Below are 24,537 nucleotides of genomic sequence, written 5' to 3'. Positions count from 1 at the left end.
GTAGTGACAGTGAATACTTCCTCCAGAAAAGTATTGACATGCTTGAACATTTTCAAAACTGTGGTTTTCCTAAGGATGTCAAAGATGCTGCTTTTGCTCATGTTTTACCTGTTCAGAGAGTATAAACTAAACAATCGACTGAGACAACAAGAATTTCTTTGGTGCTGGCTTATCCCACAAATAAAACAGTGATAATATTGTACTGAAACACTTCAGGATCCTTCATGATGATGTACAGAATTAATCCCCTTTTTAAGGATTCTCCACTAATTTCTTATAGAGAAGACAAGAACAATAAATGCATGCTAATCAAGAATGATTTAATTAACCATTCAGATTCCAACTGTGGTACTGTAGACTGCAAGATCTAGATGTGTAAATTTATTAACACAACCACTAAAATAACTGGCACAAAAGGGTCAAATGTCATCACTCATTCATCCTTATGCACCAAAGCAGGAGTTGTCTATTGCATTACTTGCAAGAGATGTATTACATCAGCATTACATTGGAGAAACCTAGAGAAGAAGCCAAGAGAAGAAACCAAAATGAGACCTGCTGGTGGGTTTGTTAAACACCATGGGACCATCAGGATTAAGAATGTGTCATTTCCAGTGTCGAGGCATTTTAATACTAATGGACATTGTATTAACAAAATATTTGTTTGTATAACCAGTTGTTGCTATGGCAGCAATAAAATTAGGAAATTCAAAGAAAAAGAACTGATCTCCACTACTGGAACTTTAGAGCCCCATGGAATCAATGTTCTGATTTAAACATCTACGTTTTCTTATATAAACTGGTTCCTCCTCCTGTTATTTCAGAAGCACTTTGCTTGCACTGCTGATGAAATACCTTTGTCCAAAATGTCCTGATTCTCTAGAAACTTTTATGATTGGTGTATTTTACTACATTTTAAAATTGTACGTATCCTACCTAAGTATACTGCTGTGACTTACCTCTAATCTTTTTTATATAAATAGAGAGAGAAGAGAGAGATCAGAGAGAGAGAGAAGAGAGAAGAAGGAGAAAACTATTCTCCCATCAAAATAGCCTATAAAGTCCCATGCAACAGTTTATAGACAAAGAAGACTTCTATCCTTCATCAGGTCATTCTATATTATTAACATTTGGTTAATTCCTGGAGGGCTCAAGCACAGCTGGTATGTTGATTGTGGAGTTTAACATTTAACCTGCTGAGTTTAACAATAGTTTTACTAGTGGAGTTTACTGCTCACATGAGTCCAGTAATAAAGAGCTTGAAAAGAGCTGAAAAGCTGTTAAAGCTATACAAACAACAACAAAATATTATTTCTGAACTTATTTTGCATATGAAAACATGTGCATGGTTTGGACCTATGCACATTTTCACCACCACTACTTTGCTGTTGTCGTAGATTGAGAGAATTGGGACACAGTGTTTGCAAACACTTTCGTTGCCTCTTCACATTCCTTGTTTGGGGGCCTCTTTGGGATCTAGTTTAAATAAAGACAAAGAGATCAGACAGAGAACCACATGCCACTGATAATAGGTCTGATGTCTGATCATAAGCTTGGGAACTCACCTGATTGCACACTGCTCTTCCATAGCGCACAAATGTGGCATAGTGTTCACAGTTGAGAGTGAAGAGTTTGTAAGGAAAAGACTGGTCCAGCAGAGCATCACGGCGACGCCTCATGTCCTCTGTGGTGGAAGGGTTGAAATCGTGCTTACTGTTGTTGACTGAGACGTGAGCGCCCTTCGGGACGTTGACATCAAATAGTAGCTGGCGGCGGATTTTGGTCTCCCCAAGCAGAAGGTCTCCACACAGAGGGAACATGGTCTGCAGGTAACCACGCACTGTACTCATCAGCTTGTTCTCATCTGGCATTGGAGATAGTGAAGAACGTGTTGAAGCTTTCATAATGCATGTAAGGTAGTGATTTTGGATAATGACACATAAAATACTGCAGTTTTGATTTCTGCAGAGTTAGGGTTAACTTATTCCAAAACCTAATTCTAATCCCAACATATGACCATAATCATTCAGGTCTCCTCTCTTCCAAGCAAAACATCCAGTAACAGAAACAGAATGATTGAGTGATTATTTTTTACCATAGTTTAATTATAATAGAATAGAATAGAAAAAAATACGTATTGTATATAATAATAAAATAATAACTGCCTCTCACAAATAAGAGACTGTACTAAAATAAATGACACAGAAATAATATCAAAGAACTACGTTAGTGGGCAGATTACAATTTGAGCCCTTATTTTTATGTTTATGTTTTAATAATCAAATGCACTGGCCTATTAGACCACGACAACATTGACTGCAGTGTCTACATTGTGTTTGTAATTGTTGTGCAACTTGTCAGGCCGTTTTGTTAACGTTTTTTCCTACCTGCAACTGCAAAATGAATGACGTATCCGTGCTCATCGTACACGCCCCAGTGCGAGTAGCCAATCGGGTAGGCGAATTCAATCAAGTCTCCGAACTGGGCGGAGTGTATAATGTCAGCAACCTGTACATGCAGGTCAGGTTTTAGAACAAGTTGGACCACATGCTCTATATTTGGACACGTTTTAAAGCATTTGTTTTAAAGCACAACATTTATGATACCATCACTATCATAAATACTGTATATACTGCAAACTCACAGTTACAACGGTTCTGAACGACCCAGACTGTTTTACGCAGGGTCTTTCAAGCGATATAAAAGTTGACAAAAACGAGATTTTCTTTAAAATATCACCCACAGTGCTTCCTAAAATCGGAATATTTTTTATATATTAATTAGGCCCAAATATATCGAACAATATTTTTTCTCTCTTAATTGGATACATCGTGAAAATAATAAACCTAAATTATGTATAGTTTGGGAAAAACGAACGACAGCCTCGTTTTCCCGTGATGAAACATCATTTTCTGGTGTAAAAACTCACTGCTCATTCAGTTTAGTGGTGTGCAGGTGTGTGTGTTGAGGCGCTGTGGTAACCCACCTGTACCTCGTCCATACTGATGGTGCTCGTATGGTCTCTAAACCGGGATGATGCATTTACATAAATGTGATGGGCGGACTCAAACACGAAGACATGGCCATAATGTGGTCAAACCTGCAGCGTGAGATACCGTGCTCCAGAAACCAATCGAAACACACCGGTGTATGAAACCTTTGGTTTATTAACATGCTGCAACTGGTTTAGTTCTCACACACGCAATTAATTGATAAACGAATAGATTTATGATCTCGTCATTCAAAAGGAATCGGTTAAAGATCACCATTTATATGAAAGCTTAGTCATTTATATTTGTCTAGGCGTTCTTAGAGAACGTGTGGATACGTTAGTACATCAGAGGTATGTGATCTTTATCTGTAGGAGTAGAGCATAACAGTCACTATTAACCGAAACAAACAAACAAACAAATTCCAGAAATGGTATTTGAAATAAACACAATGATTTTGAGACAAAACTCATTTGAAAGGTTTTGCAGTTTCAGAGACAAAGGTTTGATTGTGATTCTGCGTTTTATCAAGTATATGTTGAACTCACTTCTGCTTTCCTGAACTCGATGTTAAACTTACACACTTCTCCTTTTCTTCCAACAGACTTGGCGTGTGTATGTGTGTGTGTGTGTGTGTGTATGCATGCAGGAGTGTGTGCATGAAAGTGAGTGTGTTTCTATTTCTTGTGGTTGCCAAACTGCACCGCCATCCTCTCACTGACGCAGCGGAATGTGGCTGGCTGCACCTCCCAGTAGTGGATGGGGTTACTGAAGAGACTGATGCCGTTATAGAAAACCCTCTTCATCCCAAAGCCTGTGGGACAGAAGTCATCGACCCCAACAAAGGTGATGTTGTTGGAATGCAGATACACAACCTGCAGATGGGGAGAAGGGCACTGTGAATACAACACAATCATGAAACATCCGTATACGTAATGGCAACCTAACCCACTGCACCATCACAGTGTGGAACTACTGAACATACACACACACACCTGCAAATACTTCATATCAGGTAGGCCGAAAGGCACAGTGGACAGGTGGTTGTTATCCAGGTGTAGCTCTCTCAGGTTAGGCAGATAAGACAAAGCACCATGTTCAATGTGGCGAATATGGTTAAAACCAAGACCAAGCCTAAATACACACACACACACACACACACACACACACACACATAGAAAAATACATATGCATGCACACACACATTATAGGCTACAAAGTTCTGTATGCTTTCTTCTATACAGAACATTTTGAAAATGCTTTACAGTATGCACGGTTGAATTATTAAAATATATTGACAGTGCTGCAATATCCAAGCTGATGCCCGTGATCCAGCACGTGTCCAGCAGGGGGCGCAGTCTGACCTCTGGAGGTGCTTGTATTGGCTGAGATCCTCGAGCTCGATGGCCTGAATCTCATTTTGGTCCAGATGGAGCTCATGAAGACTCTCAGGCAAGTCTGACAAGACAGGAACTTATTTACCATACAACACAATGTAATAGTGTAAACAAGACCAAGCGCTTGTACACAGTACAACACTGTAGAAGTGTACGTTGACACTGTGAACATGTTCTATTCGTGCGGGTGAAATTGTGCAGGTCTGTATCACAACAGCCTGTTACCTTTTGGCACACCGGTGAGTTTTGCCTCAGAGATGCGTAGATAGTTGAGCTTAAGGCCAGTGAACGCACCAGGCTCGAAACCACTGTTCTCTATGGGGTTACGGCCCATTTCTGACCGCATAGACACAGATATTGTTCAGAAAATACACAAACACAGTACAATACAGACAGAACAGAAACACAGACAACACAGACAGCACATAACCAGCACAGAGAAATACATAACACAGTTAAAGCACAGGTACATATATAGTTCTTCAAAGCCATAGACATCACCAGTGTTGGGAATGTTACTTTAAAAAAGTAATTAGTTATAGTTACTCACTACTTGTTCAAAAAAGTAACTGAGTTAGTAACTGAATTACTCTATAATAAAAGTAACTCGTTACCAGGGGAAGTAACTATTTGCATTACAGTAAAAAAAAAAGTTATATGCCAATGAATAAGGACTTTTTTGAAAAAGCAGTTTTCAATCAGTTGAAATGAGTAGATCAGAAAGGTGTTTAACTTTTGATATTTATTATTATATTTATTTATTATTTATTTATCAACCGACCAGTGCAGGATAAAATCCTTTAAAATCCCAAATCTTTGTAAAAAAAAAAAAAGCAAAAGTAAACAGTTAAAAAACTGGTTTGTTCACAACAGAAGTAAACTTAACAATAAAACCTCTATTCTTAATTAAATAAATCAAATACCCAGTCTGGTAGTTACTCAGGAACTTCAAGTATTTTCTTAAATAATGTTTATTTCGCCACCTTGAAAATGCTAATTTTTCTTCGGCTTGCTCCTGACTCGCCATTTCTGCCTCTTCTCCATTTGTGTCGTGTGTCACTGGTGTGCTTCGGCACGCGTGTAAAAACACTGGCTCTGATTGGCTACCATAACGCTGCCTTAGCCAATCACTTACTGACTTGTTAAGTTAAACAGGTGTTACACCGAGAACTGTGACCTATCGAGATCTGTTACTCCTCACTAGCCTGGGCAGGGATTACTGTTAGTATATCAATATATAGTAACGCACCGCTTTTAATGACCAGTAACGTCAACAGCGTTGTAATGACAGGAAAAAAAATTAATTATATTATCCCGTTATACCGTTACCTAACGTCGTTATTTTTAACAGCGTTATTCGCAACACTGCACATCACACAGACACAGGCACAGTACAAACACAGCACAGACACAGTAATAGTTCATACAGAGACACAGCAAACACACAGATGCAGCACAAAATGGCCACATTAGGGTCCACAGGCTAAATATCGAACACACATTTGTTTATCTGGAGACACACACACACTTCGTGGCAGGATGCTCACCAATGACATGCATCTTGCCCATGCTAGAGAAGGTCCCCGCCGACACCATCCGGATGTGGTTGTCATGGATACGCAGCTCCACGAGAGAAGCGGGCAGGTTGCGTGGGATGGAGGTGAGAAGGTTGTGAGACATGTAGAGTTTCTGCAGATGCTTCAGTGTGTGGAAGGACTGTGGGTGAACTCTGGAGATCTGATTATTCCTCAACACCAGAGCCTGCACACACACCACACGCACACATACACACACCACACACGCACACACATGGACACACACCCGTGTTCCCCTGTTTCAGTTATGACCACACCTGTTTCAGTTATGACCACATCTGTATGACCACACCTGTATGACCACACCTGTTTCAGTTATGACCACACCTGTATGACCACACCTGTATGACTCTCAGCAGAGACACTCACGTAAAGGTTGGTGAGGCCCTTGAAGTCTCCCTCCCTGATCTCTGTGATCCTGTTGCACTGTAGGTCCAGTAGAAGTGTGTCAGGAGGAATATCGTACGGCACGTGAGTCAGACCTGCACACAACCACACACGTGGAAGCAAGCATGGACACATCTCAGTGTGTGTATGTTCACATACATCTCAGTTAGTGTGACTGTGTGTTCACATACATCTCAGTGTGTGTGTGTGTGTGTTCAAGTACATCTCAGTGTGTGTGACTGTGTGTTCACATACATCTCAGTGTGTGTGTTCACACATATCTCAGTGTGTGTGTGTTCACATACATCTCAGTGTGTGTGTGTTCACACACATCTCAGTTAGGGGTGGGTATCACCACTGATTTCCCATTTCGATTCGATTTCGATTTACAAGGTCCCGATTCGATTCGATTCGATCCAATTCATTATCGATTCTTGTAGGGACATTTCAGTTACAATAAAAAGTGTAGTTTGAATGTGAAATGTTGTAATGATACAAGAAACACTCAAACTTTATTAAAATGTATTAAGATATTAGTGTTTATACTGTGAACAACAGTTACATTCTTTTTTTAATATCAATTAATGCACACTCTTCCACATAGCTCCTTTACCAGAAAAGGCATTGAAAGCGGTTTTGAACAGCCTTTTAAAGTGCAAATTAAGTTTTTTTTTTACATGTAACAAAAACATTTATGAACATAGTTCTGAATATTAGTTCAGAACTAAACTAAGATTTATTCATGATTGCTTTTTGACATCTTGGAGATTGTCAAATTTTTCTGCAAGAAAAGGAGTTGATCAACATGTTGAGGAGTGAGACAGCTCCTTTGTGCAGTAACAATATTGCCAACTGTTGAGAAAACTTCACAGCTTTATACTTGACGCGTCGCAACCGGCGTGAGGGTCCGCGCGCCGAAAACGACGTAATCGCGGTGGCTCCGCTCATGCGCTGTCACTTCACGAGGTCGTGCACCTCTCGAATTTTGTAACTGCGCGCGCCATGCTTCAGCGCAATGAACAAAGTCATGTTTGCAGGGTTCATACACCTTCACAAGGTGGAATTCAAGCACTTCGGTTATTTTTTTGGCACGGGGAGAACTTGTAGATAGTTTAATCGCAAATGCCTTCTCTAGTGGAGTTTGTTTGGGTTCTGGCGTTTTTTGAATATCAGGATAGTGTTAAATGATTCTCAGATTTGTGGTATTCCCACAATATTTCACCTCCATGTTGCACAGTTTACACACGGCTGTGCTTTTATCCAACTCTTCTCTACCATCATTGGTCTGAATCCAAAATGTAACCATACATCTGCAGGGTTGCCAACTTTTCAAGATCGCTTGGAGTGAGATTTGAACCTGGAGGGGGTGGCGGTGTAAAATGGACACAAATTAAATTTTATATCGATCGCTCGCCAGTGGTTGGTGCCAGAGGGAACTAGTAACTCATTGAATCATAGATGTGGATCAGAGGTAGGGCTGCCACAAACGATTATTTTCATAGTCGACTAATTGCTGATTAATTTCTATGATTAGTCGACTAATCGGATCGTGCGTTAATTGAATATAAAACATACAGCTTATCACACTAGAATGCAACTGCTATTATATAACCATCATTAAATTTCAGCTATATGCTAACTAAAAATAAAGACAACTAAAAAATAAATACATTAATAAAGAAATAATTTTTTAGGTTTTTCTTTCTTTCAATTGTCTCTGGCATCAAATTTGGCTACATTTAAACCAAATTAGGTAGGTACCTGAAACTAAGGAATTATTCACAAAAATAAAGTTTTGGTCTCACTGACGTTACAGAAAACACACGAATGCGTGCTAAGGCCATCACTAATGTTAACTTTTACAGCTACCACGATAAGTAAGTACTAAGTTAACGCTCTGTTTACGGTAACTATAGCAGCTATCTAGCGATTTAGATTACAGAGATGACGGTCCCTCTTCATCATTGTCACAATCAGCCACAATATGCTTCAGGTGCACGAACATCGCGGTTGTGCTGCCATGGAAGGAAAGTTCTGCCTTGCAGATATTGCACGCGTTTCAGAACCCGGCTACGGAAAATGATCCCACACTTTTGAGTTCCGTTGCTGGGTAGCCATTATACCAGTCTGTATAATGTCCTGGGATGTCGTCCACTGTCTACCCTGGTTTCCACTATTGCACATGTGCGTCAAGGACAAAAAGGCAGACGCAGCAGTGGAAACTGCCACAGCAGTTTGCAGAGAAAAAAAACAAAACGATGCATCGACTATTAAATTAGTCGTCGACTATTTTAATAGTCGACATAATTGTGACTAGTCGACTAATCATGGCAGCCCTAATCAGAGGTCCATTTTTTAAACTCTTGCTGCAGCCATGCTTAACTGATAACCCGAGCCAAGTGGCGGTGCTCGGTGATCTCGCGAGATAAAACGCGAGACGTTAAAACGGTACGCATATGCGGGGAAAATTGGCTAATTCTAAAGATCGATCTCAGGTTTCATAAATCGATATCAAATCATTCAAATGAAGATCGATTTTTTAAAACACACCCCTAATCTCAGTGTGTGTGTTCACCAGAGGTGGAAAGAGTACTGAAAAATTGTAATTGAGTAAAAGTATCATTACTTTGCCTAAAATCTACTCAGAGTAAAAGTAAAATTACCCATCTCAAAATTTACTCGAGTAAAAGTACAAAATTACTTCATTTAAAATGTAATTTGATTAAAAGTTACTTAGTTACTTTCAGTTATTTAATGCATGGATGAATCATGAACCAAATTCAACACAAGTTGTTTTAATCGATTTCAAAGTGTATTTAAGTGCACATCCACGCTTGCAAAAAGGTCAGCTGGGCTCAGGAACATACTTCCTCACAGCACAAGGACAGTCACAACCTGTACCATAAAGTGCAAACAATTTTCAGTCCTATTGTCCAATGGACAACACTATGATAAGAATAAAGAAATTTAAATTACAAATTATTCAAAAAACAAAATGCACACCAAATTAAGTGCCCACAAGATGCCACAAATCAAACTAAAATGCAACAGGATTCCACTACTCACAATAAAATGCCCACAGGATCCCACATCAAAAATTTTAAAATGCTCATAGGATCCCACAATTTAAAAGTAAGTGCTCACAGGATCCAACTATTCAAAATACAGTGCCCACAGGATTCCACTTTTCACAATAAAATGTCCACAGGATCCCACAGAACCTGATAGATAGAAAATTTAAAGATAGAACAATCTCATCCTTTTGGAAATAAATAGAAGGGCACGCGCAAGGCAAGGCCATGCAATTGGCCTTCAGTTCTGGGACTCGAAGTTTAAATTTCTGCCCACATTTAATTTTTCACCATCAATATTTTTTTACTCAGTAATTTGAGGCCGTTCAAATGTAGTGAAGAAAAACTACTTGGGTCAAAATGTACTCAAGTAAAAGTAAAAATTACATATTTCAAAAACTACTCAGAAAATTACAAATTACTCATAAAAAGTACTCAATTACAGTAATGTGAGTAAATGTAATTAGTTACTTTCCACCCCTGGTGTTCACACACATATCAGTGTGTGTGTGTTCACATACATCTCAGTGTATGTGAGTGTGTGTTCACGTACATCTCAGTGTGTGTGACTGTGTTCATATACATCTCAGTGTGTGTGACTGTGTTCATATACATCTCAGTGTGTGAGTGTTCACACATCTCTGTGTGAGTGTTCACACACATCTCAGTGTGTGTGTTTGTGTGTGTGTGTGTGTGTGTGTGTGTGTGCGCATGTTAAAATATCTCAGTGGTAAGCAACCTTCTCAGTCATTTAGAAAATCTTTTTTTATACTATTTGGGTTACTCAAGTTCACTTGTAAACTTTTCAGAAAGCAGTAATTTTGGAAATTTTAGGCAATTCTGAGTCTTTGGGATCTGTGTGTTTGTGGGGGTAAGTGCATGTGTGTGCACTAATGTGTGTTTGTGAGTGTGTGCATGTGTATATGTGTGTGCATGTGTATATGTGTGTGTGTGTGAGTGGGTGTATCTGTGTGCATGTGAGTGTGTGTGTGTATGTGTGTTTGTATGTGCGAGTGAGTGTATGTATGTGTATGTATGTGTGTAAGTGTGTGCGTGTATGTGAGTGTGTGTGTGTACGTGCGTGTGAGTGTGTGTGTGTATGTGTATGTAAGTGTAAGTGTGTGTGTGTGTGTGTGTGAGTGTGTGTGTATATGTGTATGTATGTGTGTGTGTGTGAGTGTGCGTGTATATGAGTATGTGCGTGTGAGTGTGTATATGTGTATGTATGTATGTGTGTGTGAGTGTGTATGTGAGTGTGTGAGTGCTTCACTGTGGTGATGTGGGATCCTTTTCCTCTGTATAATTACCCTGCAGCCAACATCCATCCTAACCCTAACTCCACCACCACTCCACGTAGCACAAAATGAGGACAGAAAAAGGGAGGGAAAGCAAAAGAGAGAGAGAATGATAGATAGAATGAGAGTAAGAATGAGACAGAGAGGAATCTAGAGGGAGAGGAGGGTTTCTTTATGACATCACATTGCTGTCTAATGTCATGTGCTGATGTTTCCACAGCAACGGTGAGTTTCCAGCAACAACTTTTGTAACTCATCATTTACAGTGAAACAGACATCATTGTTTACAGCAAATTCACTGCAGTGCAAAATAACCTGGTGCTCAGGTGTCTGGCCACACCAGTCCTGCTGTCTGGCCCACACTGAGCCGACCGCACAAGCTGTGCACTACCATCCCTGTTTCTACCCGACGTCTGATGTGATGGCCAATATCATTTAAATGCTTCTACATTTCCTGTTTGAATGCTCAGCATCAGACACTATATTTTTTGGACTCATTTCATGCCATTCTAGGATAACAAGAGAGTGGTAGACCAGAGAGACCAGAGAGACCAGAGGACCAGAGAGACCAGATGACCAGAGATAGCGGTGTGTCCCACCAAATGCTGTGATGACCAGCAGCTGCAAAGGTGTGCTGTGTGAATTAACCTCTCCGTCACCACACGTTACACTTCACTTTGTATTTGTACCCACCAAGATCAGAACACTGGACCACTCGGAGCTGACACACACAGCCAAATGGGCAGGTGGGATGTTCTGGCTGGGGCACCTCTTCAAATGCAGACCCTTCTTCTTGGTCTTTCATCATTGTCATCATCAGATCCTTGACATCAATGTCCTTGCCAAAATCCCAGAATCCTCTCTGCTGGAAGGGGAGGGCAGAGCAGAGCAGCAGCACGCTCCATGTTGACAGGAGCAGAATCGTCCCAGCAACAGTCGTCATGGCCATTGAAGCACAGGTGGAATTGAACTGTTGGATACAACAGAAAGTGATGTTACAGTTATTTAGAATTTCTTCATTTCACATACAATCTATAAATGTTTACCACCTCTCAAACCTCATTATATGTGGGACCATGATGAACTTTAATATGAGAATACAGAATGATCTTCAAGTGCATCTCATTGTCACCAGTACACTACAACATCACAGAGTTATCTTCACCAGTACACTACAACATCACAGAGTTATCACCAGTACACTACAACATCACTGGTTGAAACTAGGGGTGCACAATATGGACTAGAATTGCGATGTGCGATAACATTGTTGGATATCCCAATATCGTGAACCACGATAAATTAAGATTAAAATACAGAAATGTAGTGTCTCTCTGAACAGCAGCATGTTAATTTGTTTTGTTTTTTACTGTGTAATGTAGTAATGAATCCAGAATAATTCCAAATATTTTGCACATTTATTCAACAATAGATTCAATCTAGGTTTATACTTTCACGAGTGACCGTAGCGCGCGACTCCGCACACCTCGTGAACCTCCGCGAACGGCGGAAGCGTTTAATCTTGCCGTGTCACATTCTTTGCAGTGTTGTCCGAAACGATATGTAGGCCTAGTAGTATAAAAAAAACACCCCTCAAATACAGGGGAATGAACATTTACCTGACCAATTTTAATGTTGCTTTGTGTTTCAGGTTTGAAAAGTGCTGCAATTTAGGCTAAATTACTTGAAAATGCTTGAAATTGTAACTACTTCGTTTCACAACAAATATCTGTCTGATTGAACAGTTCTCTTGTATTACGTTAACAAATACGAGCCTCTTGTAATTCCAGGACGAAACATGAGAGAACGTGAAGACATTAAGATTGGGCGTTTTGAAAATAAACATCCATTAAATAATGTGATAAAAAAGCGAATTATTTCAAATCATTTAGAGTATATGTATAAATATTTAATTCAATTAAGTTTAACGTGCTGGGAATTATTGAAATGGACCTTGAAAGTGACGTACAAGTGCTTGAATTCCACCTTGTATAGGTGTATGAACCCTGCAAACATGACTCATTGCACTGAGATGCGGCGCGCGCGAACTTACAAAATTCGAGAGGTGCACGACCTCGTGAATCAACAGCGCGCGAGGCCATCGTGCACGGGCAAAGCCACCGTGATTACGTTATTTTCGCCTCGCGGACCCTCGCGCCGCGTCAAGTGTAAACCAGGCTTAAACCAAATCGCGTGTCTGATGAGCATGTTCACCTCACTCTGCCTCTTGCCTACTTACGTCGCGTGATCATAGTCTGCAGCGCGAAAAGCTCCCTCTATTGCTGGACGAGGATAATGCAATTTGAGTTTGCTTTTATTCAAGGAGTTATCGTGGCTCTTATGTGTTTATCTTGAAACTTCACATCGCGATAACGATAAAAATACGATTAATCGTGCAGCCCTAGTTGAAACTGTGTGACTCTGTGGTCTCTTTAATGAAATGCAGTGGAACATGAAATGACAGGGAGTGATTTCAGTAGTGTAGACCAAACCAAACCAAAGCCAGTCAGACAGGAGAATGGTTTGGGCACACCCCTTTTCAGACAGGAGAACTGTTCCCTGTTCCCAGTTCCCTGGCCTGGCGGTTAGGGAACTGGTCTTGTGACCGGAGGGTTGTGGGTTCGATTCCCAGACAGGCCATGACTGAGGTGCCCTTGAGCAAGGCACCTAACCCCAACTGCTCTCCGGGCGCCGGGCTAGGGCTGCCCACCGCTCTGGGCACGTGTGATCCACAGCCCCCTAGTAATCACTAGTGTGTGTGTGTGTTCTGACTGCACAGATGGGTTAAAAGCGGAGGACAAATTTCGATTGGGGTGTAAAAATCACAATTGACAAAATATGGCACATTTCATTTCATTTCAGAAATGCCCATTCTGTAGAGCATCTGCAAATTGGCTTGTTAATGAGCCATTTCCATGGCACCATGGTGATCCAAGTGTCCCAAATTTGCAACACTGAATGGTTTCACACACACACACACACACGCACACACACACACACACACACACACACACACACACACACACAAAAAACCACTGAAAACACCTCACAAACACAAACAGTATGAACATACCACATACTCACACAGACTTCACAAACACACTTTGAACAGACTTTACTAATACACACTCTTCTTCAGAATATTGGCAATTATGGCTAATAATTGTTTTTAAATTTAATCTCATAGTAATTTACACTCTATAACCTATAGTTATGAACATAACCTCTAGTTATCATTGTCCCTAAGAAATAACTAAAAATGCATTCAAGTTTTAAGGTCATACAACACAGATTTTTACTGTACATTAATATATTTAACCACAGAAGCTTAAACATAATGAGACATTGATTCACTGATACATGAACATAATGACACACTGATTCACTGATACATGAACATAACGACACACTGATTCAGAGAGAACAATCTCCCCCAGATTTTTCTGTCTGTCTCTCTCTATCTCTCTCATTCTCTAGCCACAGAAAGGCAGAGGTGGCCACATTGTTGGCTTTGACTGCCAGAAGGTTTGTGGTTTTGGAGAGGTGAGTTAGACCTGCTCCCACTCGCCTACTGTGAAATCCAACCATAAAAGTAAAATAAAATACATGATATATCACAGTGCTGTCTACATCTATGTGTACACAGTGATCTTTGAAATGAAATAACATAGGCTAAACATGTAGGCTATGTTGCAGCAGGAAGACCTGAGACCTCTGACCTCTCTCACTGACCGAATTGGTCTGTAATTACATGATTACAGTCCTCATATAACATGTATATTTGGAATGGGCAACACATGAGGTCTCCAGTGTTCCTGACCACCTTGTTCATTTAAGAGTTTCACGCACAGCCCAAATACCGTTTTACCACAACGGGAACATCCTAATAAACAGATGTGCAGCCAAGTTAGAAGTAAAACACTTCACCACTGACGTCAGGGCTCAGACGTGGCAGTAATGTGTGCAGGTGTACAGCCCAGCTAGAAGTTAAACACTGCACCACTGATGTCAGGGCTCGGACGTGGCAGTAATGTGTGCAGGTGTACAGCCCAGTTAGAAGTCAAACACTGCACCACTGATGTCAGTGCTCGGACGTGGCAGTAATGCACCACAAATTAGAGACTACAGATAAAGATGATTTAGTCTAGGGAGAAACCAGTTCAACATTGCAAGAACTTCCATAGTTCAACAGAATTTAAAACAAACTGCAACAGAAATGGAATTCAATTTGAATTCATCATCCCATTAAATTATATGTAGCTTTTGCATGAACTTTTAACTAAAATTTGTGTGCAACTAAACAGTTGGGTAGACATAACTGGTAACCAACAAGTAAACAAGACATCCATGAACCCAGGGCTCTAACTGTAATTATGGAATAGTTTACTTACCCAATGTAGACCACTTGGGGGAAAATTAACACAAATGTGACTATAATTTCTGGGAATGATGCACCGCTGTAATCGTTAGTGCTTTCTCATTGTTCTGGGTGAGTTCCTGATAATCCGTGATGGTCAACCGTGTGAGGAGCACCTGCCTCAGAGCCTCAGGACAGCTACCAGGAGCTGAAAAAAGGCATTTCTACAGAGAGGAGTTGTGCTTTTCGCTAACACTTTCCCTCCCACAGTGTGTGTGAGAGAGAGGGAGAGGGATAGAGAGGGAGAGGGAGAGAGAGAGAAGGAGGTGCGTGGATGAAGGGGATGGCTGGATGAAGGCTGAGAGGTCATTTGCAGCTCAGGACTTTTAAACACACTTCTCCTCTATTCTCTTATTTTCTCCCCCTTTCTCCTCTATTCTCTCTGTTCTCGTCATACTGCTGTTTTCTATTATTGTGAGTTGTGACACAGGAATGTGTAAAGATAACCCTAACTAACCCTAACCAAACTTAACCCTAACAAACCTAACCCTAACTAACCCTAACCAACCCTAACCCTAACCCTAGCCCAATCCTAACTCTTGCTCATAAGCATAGATAGCTGGTTAGCTCTTTCTTGAGTGAAGGTTTAGGAATATTGTTACAGTCATCAAATACAACACGAATAAAAATGATGTAAGTAATGTAAGTCTCTCCTATGGGACTCATCTGGTTTTTATCCCATCTGAGGACAGGGACGGTTGTCATAGTTATAGTCATGACGCATGTGGGCACCATGAAGGCCTGCACTACACATGTTTCACTGAAGTGGTAAGACGACCCGCCAGTCAGCTAATGTCAGGATGGCGCTAGTAAATGCTAGATCACTAGCCAACTAAACGTTTATCCTAAAGGATTTTTTAATGTCCCACAGACTGGATTTTCTCTGTGCTACCGAGACATGGATGACTGTTGGTGAGTCTAGTGCTTTTTGTGAACTTCTGCCACCGGATTGCACTTATTTTAATTCTCCAAGGATGTCAGGACGTAAACAGGCCAATCTGACAATATAAATGTAAACAGGTCAATCTGACATTATAAATGTAAAAAGGTCAATCTGACAACATCTTATTCCAGCTGTGAAGTTCACTTATCTGAACTCATCTCTGCGTCCCCAGTATTGTGCGCTGTTGTGACCACCTAAGTATAACAAAGATTTAATTGGGGACTTTGCCGACTTCTTGGCAGAAATAATGCCAAACTATAGTGATTCTACTATTCATGTATGCTGTCCCTCGAATCCACTGGCCAATGATTTCCCACATCTTATTGACTCTTTTAATTTTGTACAGTGTGTGTCTGGTCCACAGGAGCGTGGCACTCTTGACTTTGTTTTAACATATGGTTTTACTGTTTCTAACTTGGAGGTTTCTGATGCAGCTTTTTCTGACCATATGCCTGTTGTTTTTGACATGCCTTTCTTTTGTCATATGGTGAAATCTCGCACTACTACACAGCGCTGTCGTGTTTTTAATTCCTCCACAGGTTCTTCCTCAGTTCTCCGCAGACTTTAATGCTATGATCAGCTTTTCTGAGTCTCTTGACTTTAATGTGTAAGTGGGAGAAGGACAGGCTACAGGTGTCAGAGGGAGAAGGACAGGTTACAGGTGTCAGAGGGAGAAGAACAGGTTACAGATTTCCCTCTCCATTAATTACAATGGAATATGACTTCCATACATCAGACTTTCCTGTAGTTGGCTTAATTGTGGTGTATTCTCCTGTTTTAATTGAATTTTCCACAGCTGAAACTGGTTGACCGTCTACAGCAGGGGTCGGCAACCTATGGCACGCATGCCACCATTGGCACGCCGAGGCATAGTCACTGGCACGCAACACGCTGGACCAGCATCAGCAAAAATATATATAATTTAATATAAATTATTATATTAATGGATTAGACTTTCGCGAGTGACCGTAGCGAGCGACTCCGCATGCACACCTCGGCGGGGTGGGGTGGGTGTGGCTTGGTCCCAGAGGCGGTTTCAGAGCTCCGTGTCAGTCCGGAATAAGTGACCAATGGAGATGGCAGAGGAACGCCTTCATCTAAGCCCCTCCCACACGTGAAATGTGTTCCAAAAGTCAGAAGCAAAAAACGAAGCAGAAGCAAAGAGAGATTCCAGAAGCAAAAGACCTTACTGGGAAAATCCAAAAAAACAAAAATAATGGAACCAAAAACTTGTCAAAATGCAAACGAAAATAAGTTTCAAATAACCAATTATATTTAAAAAATATACTTTTGATATATTTTTTTCTGTTTTGCATTCATAACATATACTTTCTGCTCTTGGATTTACTTTTGCTTCTGTGGAACTATTGAAACAAAAATCACTCCATAGGCACACTCATTGACTGGACATGTTAAAGTTGGCACTCCATGTCTCAAAGGTTGCCGACCCCTGGTCTACAGTCTCTGCCATTTCTGTATCAAAATGACGCCCACTTCATGTTCACGTGATCAGTTTCTTAGCCAATATTTTGAATTAGATTATTGCTTACTTACTGAATGATTAGTTGTTTTCGTCCTGTTCCTTATGCATGGAAATCATTGCGTTGTTATTATTATACTTTTCTAGACTATTAATTTGCGGGATTTTTCTACATGTATATGTGGTCCCGCTCCCGCATCGCCTGGACTAATTCAACTCCCGCTCCCGCCAATAACAATTAAATTCTGTCCCGCGCCGCAAGATATTCAGTCGGGTCCCGCGGGATTACCGCGGGAGTGCAGACCTCTAGTACGTTACACACTCACACAGCCACAGACGATGAGAGAGGTGTCGGGCTTTCTGGAGTCTCACTGGACCGCTGACAAACACACAAACTACCCATTGGGTCCAGACCTGAGGTATTGAAACCATGCAACACTTTTAGTAATCACCTGTTTAGTCTATAAACAAGTACTTAACTATTCATGTAAATCAATACACTATTGGATTATACTTAAGTTGCGAGTCATTAAGCGAGTATTATAGATTTACATATTTACATACGCTGTTGGGTTTGGGAAGAAGAGTTTCACCCCGAGCTCACGAGCGTGGAGGAGAGAGGCGCGTGCGCTGCGCACACAGTGTAATCAAATCTGTGGTGGAGGCAACCCAGAAAAAGACGAGAGGATCGTTTTGGCCGTCAAACACCATTCATCTTCTTTAAGTGTAGCTGGCTGCATGGTTTTAAAATAAGATGATCTGTTGTGTTAGATCAGAGGAATGGTGAATTGTCATACAGCCGTGTTGAAAGCAGTGGAAAATGTGAAGGCAATGTTACCAGAGGCGGACGAAGTACTCAATTTCATTGCTTGAGTCAAAGTACAGATATCACTGGTCAAATGCTACTCCGATACAAGTGAAAGTTGCATGTTCAAAATCTTACTTAAGTGAAAGTACTGAAGTACTTGGTTTTAAAAATACTTAAGTATTAAAGTACACCTTCCGTCACATTTGTAAAAAAGTTATAGTTTAAAAGTATTATACATCCTACCAAATCCTCTTTGGGCATAATATTCATACAGTCTTTGATAATAATCCATAAGGTATATTCCAATGATGTACATCATTCAGGTAGTGGTAGCAGAAAAGTTTAACCTACACTTTAGTTTAAGGAACAAAAACATTTTCTAAAACCACAATTCACTGATTAGCCTAGCCTAACCTGTTTAAGCAAATTATGTTACCATATTAAAAGTCAATAATAAAATGACGGTTTTCTCTCTTTGCTAGTTAGGTATTCAGTCATCCAATACAACATTATGCTACAGTCAATATAAACAAAGACAAAGTAAAATTAGCAGTGTGGCATCTTGGTAGTCTAACCTTGCTACAACCTTTTGCAGTATGGCTAAAGCCCACCAAATCCATGCCACCCAACATGCTAACAAACTCTTTTCAAACTAGAAATCACAGCCACATTAGAATTATTGACATTAATTCTACACTGACATTAGAATGGAAACATTATTTGACAAGATTCGATTAACCCACACGGTTTCCCTTATTGATGTTTCCGTAGTTTGAATTACTTGCCAATATAATGTTAACATTATTTATAGTGATCCTAGCAGACCTAGCAGTGGAGTGAGCAGGCAAAGTCATTTCACTAGCCTTACTGCAAAGCTCCTCTGACTACATAGTCACTTAACAAAACATTTAGGCTGCATACCGTAATATACTTCCTCAGGTGGGACGGTGAATTTTGGTATGCAGTGATATAGTTTGTTTTTGGCAAACAAAGCATGCATTTAAAACGATAGGAATGATTCATCCGTTCAGAAAACTGGAACATTTTGTCGAGATACGGCCATGGGTGCAAAAAAGCATACCAGGGTTGCCAGCTCTCACGCATTGAGCGTGAGACACACGCATTTGACCGTTTTCACACGCTCTCACGCCACAGTTCCGATATCTCACGCCGATAAAAAATCTAGTTTATTTACCTCTGATCTATATCTATCAACCACCGGCGATCGCGATATAATACTTAATTTGTGTCCATTTTTCACCGCCCCGGTAACGTTCGCCACCCCCCGATCAACAATTTACACTCGCCACCAAGTCCAGGTTCAAATCTCCCTCCAAGCGATCTTGAAAAGTTGGCAACCCTGGCATGGTCCATCACCGCCGTCTCCGCTCATGTTGCTGTTATTTAGGAAAAGAACGACTAGCGACACCGAACTTGATTTTACACCTCACAGACACATCCTTGATTGCTGATAGGCTGTCACCTGTGAAAATACTATCTGGGGAGGGGAGGAGAGTTGTGTGTGGAAGTAACGAGTAACGAGAGCTGGACAGAAATGTAGTGGAGTGATAAGTACTGTATTTGTTATTCAACTGTAGTGAAGTGAAAGTCATAAGTATTTTTTTTTAAATCAACTTAAGTAAAGTACAAATACTCAAGAACTGTACTTAAGTACAGTACTTAAGTAAATGTACTTCGTTACTGCCCACCTCTGAATGTTACACACGAGTGCACGGGTGTATAGGGACAGGGTTGGGGGAGAAAGTGAGGACTGGTCACCATGTTCACTACACCAGAGAAAATGTCTCCTACTAAACTGTTTACTGTAATAAAAACAAACCAGACCGTGTGTAGAGCAGAAATGTTTTTAATAACAATCCGATAAACATAACACTGATCAACATTAACACCTTTAATAACACTGATAAACAGAGTTGTATAGTAACGAAGTAGAACTACTTCACTACTGTACTTAAGTACTAAAATGCTGTATCTGTACTTTACTGGAGTATAATTTTTTCTCCTACTTCCACTTTTACTTCACTACATATTTTCCATCAGTTTAATACTTTTACTCCGATACATTTTTTACGTGCTGCATGGGCGGTTTGTTCATTAGGGCGATTGGGCGACGCACCACGAAAGGATGAAAAGGAAGTTTTTTTTCTCTTACATTCTATCACGAGGCTGAAGTTGGTTCCTTATTCCAAACCTTTCGAAAAAATAATGCGCAATTTCCAAGTTTCGGCAGAAAAAAATGCGAACTAAGCCTTGTTTCCATTCATTACAGTTATGCGAATAAACTTTAGATCACGTGAGAGGACGCCAAAACAATAGTGGTTTTATGTCCATCTGGCAGTTACACATTTTTGCACGTTGAGGTTTTGAAACTTTTTTATTTTTTTTCTATACATGGAGAAGTTAAATTCAATTTTTGCTCTCCCCAGAATTGTTTTTTACGGAGCCCTTAAAGGGCCAGGGGTTGAAAATAAAAATAAATAAATGACATTGTGTTCCCTCGCAAAAGTTTTGCGTTCCCTCGCAAATAAGTTTTGCGTTCCCTCGCAAATGTGTTGCTTTTCCTACATGCAGAGCCGGCCTTGACCAATGGCTGGTGCCCCCTGTATCACCAATCATCGGGTTGATTGTGTCACTATTAAAGAAACAAATAAAAAGGAAATGACTTAAATATTACCATATAACAAGTAATAAATATAAAGGTGTTGCACAAAAAATATTTTAAAACTATTTTACATAACGTAGTGCAGAGAACAACTTTTAAATATTAATAATAAATAAAAAAATAAATTAAAAACAACAACTACCACCGGTGCAAATCAGGGGTGGGTTTCCCGAAACGTTCGTAACTCTAAGTACTTCGTAACCTCATACTTATGAATATTCTTAAATTTACGAGTGTTTCTCAAAACTCTTCGTAACTTACGTCGTTCTTATAGTCGTTCGTAAGTTAAGAATCTCCGGACCCATTCGTAACTCACTAAGTACTTCTTAACTCGAAGCTCTCATGCAGTTCTTCTTCAAAAATGATAGAGGCGCTAATTTCACTCGCGTGGGTTTTAATCACGGCATTACTACATTTGCGTTTATGTGTATAATTAGCCTAGTAGCCTATTTTCTTTTGAAGTATTTACATCGCATATACCACAATGTGTCAACAGAAATTAAATGTACTACTTTGAATTATTTAGCATTAGTTTATATCTTCCCAATATTTAATTAAGTCTCTCCGTTCGTCATTGTGCAGTCAACAGCGTTTCAGACTCAAAATTTATGTATTCTTTGCAAATAAATGGATACAAGTTGGCCTATTAAGCTTGTTTTAACTTAACCATGGATTGATTAATCGGTAGCACATATAAGTAACTTGGATTAAGGCTAGCAATTGTTCTTGTGTGATGAACATAGCAGCTCTTCAGAGTACTGGCTTTGAATAGAAGACATAATTTAAGAAGACGACGTAATCCACGAAGCCATGTAGTTCGCCTGAATACAGAATTTTGCCCTTAGCTCCACGACGCAGTTACTGACCGCCCTCCGATTTTATGCCACAGACTGTTCTGCAGACTGTTGGTGATGCCCACGGACTAAGCAAAGCTGACATAAATGTGTGCATGCTGTTACTAAAGCATTGCTTCGCCATGCAGCAAAAAAAAAATAAAAAAATAAATAAATAATATATATATATATATATATATATATATATATATATATATATATATATATATATATATATATATACTAGCTGACAGTGGGTATCCACTCTGAAGCTTGTATCAAATGTTACTAAAGCATTGCTTCGCCATGCAGCAAAAAAATATATATATATATACTAGCTGACAGTGGGTATCCACTCTGAAGCTTGTATCAAATCCCCTGGTGTCCCTTCAGTAGCTGTGGGGCCCAGTATCCCCAGTGCCTTCTCCTCCTCAACAGTGAAGGCACTTGTGGACATTTGACCTCCACCAGTCTTAGCCCTCTCCTTTCGGAGTCCTGCCCCCTTATTTTTGACTTGACTACAGTTTTTATTTGTTTTTTTTTTCTGAATTTGATGAACTTCCTCGAGCTATTGAAAACAGTAGGCTATACTTTTGTTTTTGGCTCAGTTCACTCGACAGAAAGTTTCATTTTCTCTGCTTGTTTGCCATGGTTTTGAATAACGTGTGAAAGGTTAATTGTGTGCCCTATTTATAGCCTTGATAAAAGCCTACGATCGGTCAGAATTGCAAAGGTAATATGTTCTACTAATTTTTTCCTTATACTTGAAATGTCAACATTTATTAGTTGTTAGTTTTTATGATTGTCATTTTGCCAATGATGCTTTTGCGGCGTAATTATGAAAAAATTTATGTAAATCGGTGGTTCGGTTTTCGACTAGCGGAGATTTTCCAGGGCAGCTGCAGAGGCGGAGTCAACTAAGAACTACTTAGAACTCGTTCGTAAATTTGGAGACTACGAAGACTTTTGGGAAACACTCGTAAATTTGTCGTTCTTAAAGTTGTTCGTAACTTTCTAAGATCGTTCGTTATCGGGAAACCCACCCCAGGGCAATTTGCCTACTGCAACATTATTATTTCAAAAGTGCATCCGCAATGAACAGAGTTTTAGTATATATTTATTTTAAGCTAAGCTAATCATACTAGGATTGGGCAGTATGAGGACAGTGGCGGTTTTCACTAAGATCATACAGAGGGGAAAAAGTGTTAGTGTGAGTCAAGCGAGCTGGTTTCAAAGAAAAACACAACAGCTACAGATTGGCAACATTTTGGATTTGTTTCAAATAAAAATGAGAGACCATTGGAGCACGCCCCCACGATTCTAATTCAATAATATGATTGGTTGATAAAACTGCCAATCTATAATAAAAGCTCTCAATGTAAAAGGGCCTTTCTCTCTTTTACCTAGAAACAACGGTGTGAAATATTCTGATTGGTTGATTTTTTATTTCACCGCTGAGGTTTTTTTCAAGCACAAGTACGAAAAGTGGATTTGAAAGCCGATTTATAGGAAAATACAAATTAATGGTGAAGCGTTATTAACATATATTACATATAATAGATAAAGCATCCTTTTTAAGATCAATTAACCTTCAGAGAAGGCGTTGAAGTCCCTGACGCTTCGCCAATGGTATAGTGTTAATTCACCACATATTACCATTATATTACCTGTTTTTTGCCGCCTTTCCTCCTCAACGTTTCTCATTTTTCTACCCTGGGCATCAGAGGACTTCTGCCTTTTTGACGTCTTTACAGGGAGATGTCACTTACCGAGCCCGGGAGGGGACATGGGTAAAAAATAAAAATTAAACGAGGGAACGTTTTACCATTCGAGCGCACGTTTTCTGTAATTCGTGCTCACGATTTATTAATTCGTGCGCACGATTTACAATTCGTGCGCACGTTTTGTTTTAATCGTGCGCACGTTTTAATTAAACTCGTGCTCACGATTTATTATTTTCACCAACAAATGGAAACTGAAGAGGATTCGTATGGTCAACGCTCTTCCAGCTCTGCAGCAATTGAAAGTATGTATGTTAAATTCATCCAATGATAGTTAACATGCTTGTTCATGCAATTAGATACAACGCATGTAACCCTTCACCGCATTCTAATATTGTGTAAAACATTGAGGGTCATACTGTCAAGGCAGGTAAATGCCAATGTTTTGTTGAATCCCCTATGCTAAACCGGGATTTTGCTACGTTAACTGCCACAGGGCCGTTTATGGCTACTATCTTTTTGGGCTGGTATTTTACCATTTTTGCAGCAACTGTTACCGTTTTATAGTGGCATGTTATTCAATACCATGACTGGTGTTAACACTTCCATGTAATTTCATTATGAGTTCTGTTTATTATCTTTTGTTAGCCTATTTTAACCCTAGCACCTTCGTGCCACACTCACTCGAGTCTCTACTGCTGCTCAAAAAACCTGCTTGCTAAACTTGCTAAATAACGGTGAAAAAGTCGACATTTACTGCACCTACGTCCATATATGCAGTGTTAATGGTGTTTTATTGAAGTTGGTTTGCAGTTTGTCTGGTATTCAGTTTTGGTTGAGTCTAGTAAAATTAGCTAACTGCCTTCAGTGTGAACGTACAGTGTGAGCTGTCAGCAAAGCACCCAATTTCTAAAATC

General features: G+C 40.0%; 2 protein-coding genes across 2 annotated transcripts; both read right to left on the bottom strand.

Annotated features, from left to right (window-relative positions):
* Positions 1 to 299: 299 nt before the first annotated feature.
* On the bottom strand, positions 300 to 3,117 carry LOC143485860 (phospholipase A and acyltransferase 4-like). The gene is made up of 4 exons (XM_076985493.1): positions 2,987 to 3,117; positions 2,388 to 2,508; positions 1,566 to 1,864; positions 300 to 1,476 (listed from the first exon to the last, which is right to left on the bottom strand). Exons 1-4 carry the CDS (start codon positions 2,999 to 3,001, stop codon positions 1,378 to 1,380), a joined length of 534 nt encoding a protein of 177 aa, XP_076841608.1. The 5' UTR covers positions 3,002 to 3,117; the 3' UTR covers positions 300 to 1,377.
* Positions 3,118 to 3,149: 32 nt separating this feature from the next.
* Positions 3,150 to 15,372, bottom strand: bgna (biglycan a). Its single transcript, XM_076985366.1, has 8 exons — positions 15,127 to 15,372; positions 11,429 to 11,705; positions 6,352 to 6,464; positions 5,935 to 6,148; positions 4,613 to 4,723; positions 4,355 to 4,448; positions 3,986 to 4,124; positions 3,150 to 3,865 (listed from the first exon to the last, which is right to left on the bottom strand). Exons 2-8 carry the CDS (start codon positions 11,682 to 11,684, stop codon positions 3,668 to 3,670), a joined length of 1,125 nt encoding a protein of 374 aa, XP_076841481.1. The 5' UTR covers positions 11,685 to 11,705; positions 15,127 to 15,372; the 3' UTR covers positions 3,150 to 3,667.
* Positions 15,373 to 24,537: the final 9,165 nt, after the last annotated feature.

Source organism: Brachyhypopomus gauderio, unplaced genomic scaffold, assembly GCF_052324685.1.
Source record: "Brachyhypopomus gauderio isolate BG-103 unplaced genomic scaffold, BGAUD_0.2 sc40, whole genome shotgun sequence".
Classification (NCBI taxonomy): Eukaryota; Metazoa; Chordata; class Actinopteri; order Gymnotiformes; family Hypopomidae; genus Brachyhypopomus; species Brachyhypopomus gauderio.
Note: the sequence above shows the minus strand (reverse complement) of the source record. Positions and strands in the feature narration are given on the sequence as shown.